The sequence below is a fragment of the Sinocyclocheilus anshuiensis genome, unplaced genomic scaffold (genome assembly GCF_001515605.1).
Source record: "Sinocyclocheilus anshuiensis isolate Anshui unplaced genomic scaffold, SAMN03320099.WGS_v1.1 scaffold968, whole genome shotgun sequence".
In the NCBI taxonomy this organism is placed as follows: domain Eukaryota; kingdom Metazoa; phylum Chordata; class Actinopteri; order Cypriniformes; family Cyprinidae; genus Sinocyclocheilus; species Sinocyclocheilus anshuiensis.
Window position 1 is genome coordinate 199,562 of NW_015549636.1, and position 9,277 is coordinate 208,838.

The following is a 9,277-nucleotide window of genomic DNA, read 5'->3' on the forward strand; positions in this document are numbered from 1 at the left end:
CGATTTATTTATATATAATTACTAGTGGATGTGCTATACTTTTGTTGTTTAGAAAGTGACCAATAATCTGTGACCAATATTTTATATGTAGATTGAAACGCGCTTTCTAAACTGTTTCTCAAGCGCGTTCTCTCGTCACTGCTGCTGCGTGAATATGACACGTCGGAAAAAAATGGGATTAAAGTCCAAAACCTGACTTGAAATAATCTAACAAATCAATCGGGGTTAAAGCGATTCCATAAATGACAAATTAAGTTCACACAATCTCACTAATTTGTGCACGCTTATTCTTAAGCAGCCCTTAATGTCGATCATGGATCAAATCGATCCACCATCGCAAACAGCGAATGTTTAATGCATTTGAGGCCTCGTGTTTTCCCCAGTGCATAACTGATATGTCACAGGTATATTTTTTCATCTGTAAATGTCAGAAAGTCACGCGAACATATCCATTTAGCTGTCAAGACAACAAGCGCTGCTGCACATATTCGCACTAAACAGACAGAGCGCAATCGAATAGGAGTAATTCTGGGTAAAATACACATTTTGCTGAACAAATTGTTGTTGGACATTAAATGTGTCTTTTGTAGAATTTTAAACCTACATATAAGTGCATTTTTATGATAGCAGTAACTGTAAAGGGACTATTGTAATACGTAAATCAAATGTAAGCTAGTACAGTACTAATTACTAAGCTCAAATGTGTGTTTCTTATATCAGTTAAAATATAGTCATTTTCTTTATTATTTATTTTCATTTTTAATTCAGTGATTTTAACTTTTAATTTGGTTATTTTAATGATTTAAAGAGCAATTTAAGATTGTAATGTTCTAATGTTCTGCCATCTGTTCTGCAAACTATAAAAGGTAGAGCTGTCATAAAACCTGAGAGAAAAGCTGCATGGCTAGAAACTGTAAAAAAAAAAAAGTCAAATAATAACATGGTAGAGAATGGAAATATCATTGGGTTCCTTTGGTCAGTGTTAAAGGAACTCAGCTTAGTCTGACAGTTAACCTGCTTTAGACCAGGTCAGTTTCCCAGCATAAGTTGCCACAGTGACTAGCTTGATCTAGGCCTATGTTAAATTTGCTTTATGGAACCAAATCATTTGACAATGAGTCAAACTAACTGAAATAAATATATACACATGCCAGTGCCATTAAAATCTGTACCATTGAGCGTGACCACAGGCTCACTGTGCTCTAATATGTGAATGATGTTTTAGGCCGAAAATGCGAGTGAAGTATGTATATTCAATATGTGGTGAATATAGAAACATTTGGATTTGTGCAGAATGCGAGAGGACTTCAGTTTCACTTTAAATTAATTATTTTTGTCATTACATTTATATAGCCTGAATACTGTTAACTTGGGACAATTTGAGTAGTGAGGGGAAATATAGCCTATAGCTGTTTATAATGTTAAAAATGATTTCTAAATGCAAAATGCAACGTATGTGTGACTTATCTTTTTTTTCCCTCCTAAAATCGCAATTGTATAGTCGCATATTTTTTTAACATTGCAGCAAATATTTTAATATGACTTGAAAAAAAAATACTTTAATTTCTTTAAACCATTGACAGTTTTCCTTTCATTTGGCCAAAATGGTATAAAACATGATGCTTTATTGGCTATGACTAGACGGCAAATACTGTAGCCTAAAAGACTAACATTCTGCAGTTAAACACCCAGACAAGATGTACGATGGTGTTATAGTGCCACGTAAAATAGCGAGAATGTACTACGAGCGATGAAAGCCAGGGCTTAAATACGAAAAATAAATAAATTAATTAAAAATTAAATCAGTTCACTCTGAGCAGAATCAGTATTTGAACGTTTCTGTTCTTGTGTTCCTTCTGTATTATTACCATTCCGAAACTGGTTTCAGTACACTGTTAGATCTTACCAGGCATTTTTACAGTAATATACTGGCAACACTGTTGCCAGCTAGTTACTGTAGGTCAAACATCTACACTAAAACCTTGCCCTGTAAATTAATGGTAAAATACTGGCAACACTGTTGTCAGTAATTTACTGTTAATTGTGCAGTTATTTACTTTAGTCTAGTTTACAGTATTTTACTATAAAGATACCATGGACTAAATTAAAACTCATGTTAACTAATTTCATTTTTAAAAACTGACTTCCTTAAATTAGCCAACTGCCAATTAAGTTTATAAAGTTTTTTTTTTTTAACATGAACATATTAATACTTTGAACATAATTCATTTGAGTCAAAATTATTTCTTAAAGCAAAAAGAACTAAATGATACACAACCATTAAAATATCCAAATTAAATTTATTCCAGATAACAGCTGTTAACCACAGCACACATACATGTTCATTTAGAGCTAGCTGAAAGATTTTCACTGCATCAGCAACTACACAACAACTGCCTTTAAATGGAACAATATGAATCATATTATCAGTGTTTCTTGGGCTTCACCTGGACTGAAAGACAGGCTCTACTCTTCAGCACAACGGTAACCTCACAAAACTCAGACAAACAGAAACTCTTCACAGTAAAACCCCCAGTGTTAAATTAACACTCACAGTGTTTATATAATCCACATTCAGAGTGTTAAAAAAGTAACACTGAAGCAGTGTTAAAGTTAAGGGATCTGAAGCCCTCGCTGGGCTTAACTGGGGAACAGGAGCCCTCCCTGGGCTAAACTGGGAATCTGGAGTCCTCCCTGGGCTTAACGGGGGATCTGGAGACCTCCGTGGGCTATACTCGGGAACAGGAGCCCTCACTGGGCTGAACTGGGGATCAGGAGCCCTCCCTGGGTTTAACGGGGAAACAGGAGCCCTCCCTGGGATTAACTCGGGATCAGGAGCCCTCCGTGGGCTATACTCTGGAACAGGAGCTTTTCCTGGGCTGAACTGGGGATCAGGAGCCCTTCCTGGGTTTAACTCGGGATCAGGAGCCCTCCTTGGGCTTAACGGGGAATCAGGAGCCCTCCCTGGGCTTAACGGGGAATCAGGAGCCCTCCCCTCCCTGGGCTGAACTGGGGATCAGGAGCCCTTCCTGGGTTTAACTCGGGATCAGGAGCCCTCCTTGGGCTTAACGGGGAATCAGGAGCCCTCCCTGGGCTTAACGAGGAATCAGGAGCCCTCCCCTCCCTGGGCTTAACTCGGGAACAGGAGCCCTTCCTGGGCTGAACTGGGGATCAGGAGCCCTCCGTGGGCTATACTCGGGAACAGGAGCCCTTCCTGGGTTGAACGGGGAAACAGGAGCCCTCCCTGGGCTTAAATCGGGAACAGGAGCCCTCCCTGGGCTTAACTCGGGAACAGGAGCCCTTCCCGGGCCAAACTGGGGATCAGGAGCCCTCCGTGGGCTCAACTCGGGATCAGGAGCCCTCCGTGGGCTTAACTCGGGAACAGGAGCCCTTCCTGGGCTGAACTGGGGATCAGGGTAGCGCTTGCGTGGTGCTGGCACTGGAGGGTGCTCTGGAGGAGCAGGCACAGCAAAGCGCTTTCGAGGAGCTGGCAATGGAGTAAGTTTTGGGGCTGGAGCCGGCTCTGGGGGGCACTCTAGAGACGAAGGAGGGCTGGACGGGACCAGCGGAGGCGATGGAGACAATGGAGAGCTGGACGGAACTAGCACAGACAAAGGAGACTCAGGAGACGATGGAGAGCTGGACGGAACCAGCGGAGACGAAGGAGACTCAGGAGACGAAGGAAAGCTTTCTAGAGCGGATTCTGGGGTCACATGAACGCTTGAAGGGCTTGCCAAATTAACGTCTAGCGGGCTTGCCACATTAATGTCCAGCGGGCTTGCCTGAGGAATGGCCGACTTATTTGATTCGGGAACGGCTGGCAGATGGGTCCCTGATCTGGATCGGAGGCTCTCCAGACACCGGATGACTGCCTCCTTCCAGCCGAGGTTGGTGGTGTCTGGGAGCTCCACGGGATGATGGTAAGTTATCCCGATCCGGAACAGTGTCACAAGGGTTTCCCCTTCGAGGGAGCTGGCGAGGGCGAGCGGCACGAACGCCCTCGCGAAAACAATCGGGTCGGGGCTCGTATGAGCCAAGGTGAGGAACCTCGCTCGTTCCTCCATTATAGCAGGGAGAAACGAACAGGAAAAACAAAACACTTCTTGAAAAACGGAAAACAAACGGGGAGAGAAGGCACCGCTTACTTTCGTTTAAAGGGTCCGGAATTCTGTCACGGGTCGCTACTGTGAGGAGCTCGGAGTGAGGAACGAGGAGACCAGGAGTACAAAACAAAGGGGTTTAATATGCTCTTCAGGGAATCACACGTAGCACAAGGAGGGGACATAAACAATTCCGGACCAAGAAACTCAGAACGGGACTCATTATAAATACAGACACCGATGGGACACACCTGGGAGCAAATTAACTAATTAAACAAACACAGCTGGAACCAAATTCATACAACGAGGACAGGAACAGGAAGGACCAAATAAGGAAAACAGTAACTAAACGGGAACATACACGTGACACGTGACAGGCCTATTAGGAGCAACTATATTATTACATTAGCAATCACTAATATTGCCCACGTGATTTTTGATTTTATATGCACACATGCTTTTTATGTATTATCATACAGTACAAAAATGACATTCTATATCTGAGAAACTAAATTATTATTGTTAAGCACATGTTTAAACAGATATTTGCAGACAGAGTATTTCACAGTAATGATTGGTCTAAACATTCTTAGACATGACTTTTATATCGTCTAAACAATACTTTTATATATTGTTTATAGAACATAAAACCATCCTCACGCTATATATTTCAAAATGTTGCACCCGATTTCACACATTTAGTCTGGAATTATAGTTTGGGAAAAGGCCAACTAGTAAATGCGTTCAAGTTTATGTCAGAACAACACATTATCTAATGCAAATACGAAACATTACTTACTCGGAATGAAAGATCTCCTCCGCTGGCTCTAGCCACACTCGCGTTCTGTTTGTGAGGTAAACATAAAGCTTATTCCTCTCAGCGCGTCTTCTGAGGTAAATACAAGGCTTATTCCTCTCAGCGTCTTCTTCAAAAAATGAAAAGTATCCAAGATGAACATGTTGCTGCTTTGTTTACGGCAATGTTGGCGTTTACATGTCGCGCGTCTCACGTGGAGATTTGTAATATCAATAGCGCGAGCAGCGCGTGGGCGTGATCTAAATAGAGATAATGAGTATAGACAGAAAAACTGGACCTGTTTGTTGGTTTCATATGGATTACTTTATCAGAGAATATTTGTTTTTGGTAAGAGTTAGTTCATTTAAGTGTAGACATGTCAAGCTTTCTATAGATATATTTATCATGTCTATTTGTAAAGTATTCGCTGAGTTTCAGTTCATTTTAGTGACGCGTTTCTTAAAGCAGTTCGCGGAGACAGTAAAGATGAGAGCGCACCCTCTTTGTTTTCTTTATTTTACAAAAGCACAAAGTTTTGTTGATATGGTGAGCATACACAAATAAAAGTAGACTCTTTACAGATTCAAGTGATGTATTACTTTTATCTGTCCAATCAAAAGTAACAGAGCATTTTAAGTTCTTTTCTCTGTCATCTGGAAAATAAGCAAGTGCTCCCGCCGGCGTCTTTGCCGACCCCAGGTGGTTAAAACATTAGAATTGCTTTGGTCGCCATAACTGTGTGTTTGTTTAGACATGTTTGTTATGGCAAAAAAGCCAAGCGAAAATGTGATCAGGTGTTGGTTATGCTTCAATAAAGACAAAATCAGCATATAGTTGCTTGAATGACTGATTTAAATTGGAATATAACCACTGATAGTTTTATTAGTTAATTATGTTATTCATCTTATGATATGACGTTTAAGATCTGACAGTTTTAAGAATATTCTGCAAGACTTTTGAAACTTATTCTGCACTAAAAGTGTATATTTTCTTTATCAAACAGACTTCAAGAATCAGCATATGAATCTCAACAATGGTGACAATCAACATATACAACGAGGACAGGAACAGGAAGGACCAAATAAGGAAAACAGTAACTAAACGGGAACATACACGTGACAGTTGATAGGCCTATTAGGAGCAACTATATTATTACATTAGCAATCACTAATATTGCCCACGTGATTTTATATCACAAATGCACACATGCTTTTTATGTATTATCATACAGTACAAAAATGACATTCTATATCTGAGAAACTAAATTATTATTGTTAAGCACATGTTTAAACAGATATTTGCAGACAGAGTATTTCACAGTAATGATTGGTCTAAACATTCTTAGACATGACTTTTATATCGTCTAAACAATACTTTTATATATTGTTTATAGAACATAAAACCATCCTCACGCTATATATTTCAAAATGTTGCACCCGATTTCACACATTTAGTCTGGAATTATAGTTTGGGAAAAGGCCAACTAGTAAATGCGTTCAAGTTTATGTCAGAACAACACATTATCTAATGCAAATACGAAACATTACTTACTCGGAATGAAAGATCTCCTCCGCTGGCTCTAGCCACACTCGCGTTCTGTTTGTGAGGTAAACATAAAGCTTATTCCTCTCAGCGCGTCTTCTGAGGTAAATACAAGGCTTATTCCTCTCAGCGTCTTCTTCAAAAAATGAAAAGTATCCAAGATGAACATGTTGCTGCTTTGTTTACGGCAATGTTGGCGTTTACATGTCGCGCGTCTCACGTGGAGATTTGTAATATCAATAGCGCGAGCAGCGCGTGGGCGTGATCTAAATAGAGATAATGAGTATAGACAGAAAAACTGGACCTGTTTGTTGGTTTCATATGGATTACTTTATCAGAGAATATTTGTTTTTGGTAAGAGTTAGTTCATTTAAGTGTAGACATGTCAAGCTTTCTATAGATATATTTATCATGTCTATTTGTAAAGTATTCGCTGAGTTTCAGTTCATTTTAGTGACGCGTTTCTTAAAGCAGTTCGCGGAGACAGTAAAGATGAGAGCGCACCCTCTTTGTTTTCTTTATTTTACAAAAGCACAAAGTTTTGTTGATATGGTGAGCATACACAAATAAAAGTAGACTCTTTACAGATTCAAGTGATGTATTACTTTTATCTGTCCAATCAAAAGTAACAGAGCATTTTAAGTTCTTTTCTCTGTCATCTGGAAAATAAGCAAGTGCTCCCGCCGGCGTCTTTGCCGACCCCAGGTGGTTAAAACATTAGAATTGCTTTGGTCGCCATAACTGTGTGTTTGTTTAGACATGTTTGTTATGGCAAAAAAGCCAAGCGAAAATGTGATCAGGTGTTGGTTATGCTTCAATAAAGACAAAATCAGCATATAGTTGCTTGAATGACTGATTTAAATTGGAATATAACCACTGATAGTTTTATTAGTTAATTATGTTATTCATCTTATGATATGACGTTTAAGATCTGACAGTTTTAAGAATATTCTGCAAGACTTTTGAAACTTATTCTGCACTAAAAGTGTATATTTTCTTTATCAAACAGACTTCAAGAATCAGCATATGAATCTCAACAATGGTGACAATCAACATAAAGCTCCATGTCGCAGTGCATTCTGGGAGCACCAATCAAAACTCAGCATGCAGTGCGACATGAATAAATTATGCAGCTGAACTGTCTTAGTATTTTATTTTATTCTTACTATTCTTACTATTAACAGGGGTTTAAATCTAATGCTTGTTTCATTTGATGTCACCATAATGGTGATTAGTTTTTCAATTAGTTGGGCTCTTAACTCTTATTATGAATTATTTGACTTATTTGGCTGCTGTGACAGTGTGTTTAACAAACACATTTGCAGTCCATGATAGTTTGCTATTGGTTTCACGATTTTGGTTTCACAAGATATCAGCAATCAGCATGTGAATGTCTACGGTGCAGTTTTATACAGGAAACATATTACTGGCACAACACAACCGTTAGAGTCAAATGATATTAGTGAATCAGGCTATTTCATTCATGTGGAATCATCAATAGACGACTATCATCACCTGATCTCATTTTGTCTTTATTTGCTTCTGTAAAAGTGTTTGATAAATACACCATCACAGCAGCCAGCAAAAACAAACTAATTGTAATAAGAGTTAAGAGCCCAACTAATGGAAACACTAATCACCATTATGATGACTTCAAATGAGACACACGTTAGATTTAAACCCCTGTTAATTCGCAATAAGAACTTCTGTAGACATCTGACAGAAAGCCAGTCTGGTTAGTAATAAGTGAAGCTGGTAATGCTGTTTGTGGAGTTGTTTAATCCTCCTCTGCTGAGATCTTCAGAGATTTAGTGCCTTTTATCTTCAGTTGATTTAATCTGTGGCTGCAGTCAGTTGTAGTTCTTGAGTTTTTGTTTGTCTCTTTTTTTTCTGTTCAGTTTTTTTCTTCAGTGATTATGCTTGTTGTCTTAGACAAACTGAGAAGACTCTATAAATGATATATGAAGATTTTGTGGCTCAGAAAAGGTCCAGCGTGGTTTATTTCTTTGCTCTTGGCTGACATGTGGCATTGCTACGGCCTGCTTTTGGCCCAGATCTGGCAAACAGGAGCGGTCCACCCAAATGCCATCATCCCACGCTACATGTGGGTTTTTACATTTTTAGTTTTTCTCTTTTACCCAATGAACATTTGGATACCGATAAACACAGGGCACAAGACTCTGGCTTTCTTTGTTTTCTTTGAAGCTCCTTATGAAATAACAAGAGAGAAAATACTGTCAAGTTCAACAGTATGATGAATAAATATTAACATCTAAACTGATACTTTAACCTATTAACTAAACACTAATTACCATAATAGACCTCTAACAGAAATAAAGTCACTCTGATTAATAATAAGTGAAGCTGGTAATGCTGTTTGTGTTGTTTAATCCTCCTCTGCTGAGATCTTCAGAGATTTAATGTATTTTATATTCAGTTGATTATTTCTAAGGCTGTGGCTGAAGTCAGTTGTTGTTGTTGTGTTTCTATTTTTCTCTTTTTTTTCTGTTCTCTTCTTTCCTTCAGTGATCATGCTTGATAATGTGCTTATTAAGGTCGAGTTGACTCCATATTTAATATACACATATTTTGTGGTTTATTTCTTAGCTCTTGGCTGACATGTGGCAATGCTATAGCCGGATCTGGGCAGATAATATGTTGCTATCTGGGTTGGCAATAAAGTTCTGATTCTGATCTGTGTTTTTACAGAATATTTTTCAAAGTGACTGGCTCATGCTGCAGTTGGACACAGTGATGCGGGAGATGTTCAGAGACATTGATGGAGTCATCTTCTTAGATGTCTGGCAGATGACTTCCTGTCACTATCTACGTGAACACA

The 9,277-nt window shown here is 39.1% G+C and overlaps 1 protein-coding gene across 1 annotated transcript in view; it reads left to right on the plus strand.

Moving 5' to 3' along the window:
• LOC107659745 (NXPE family member 1-like) overlaps window positions 1-9,271 on the plus strand; it is a 26,373-nt gene extending 17,102 nt beyond the window's left edge. Inside the window, exon 7 of the mRNA XM_016448776.1 lies at window positions 9,148-9,271. Coding sequence (XP_016304262.1) covers window positions 9,148-9,164 — 17 coding nt within the window. The 3' untranslated portion in view covers window positions 9,165-9,271. The remainder of the gene's footprint in view (window positions 1-9,147) is intronic.
• Window positions 9,272-9,277: the final 6 nt, after the last annotated feature.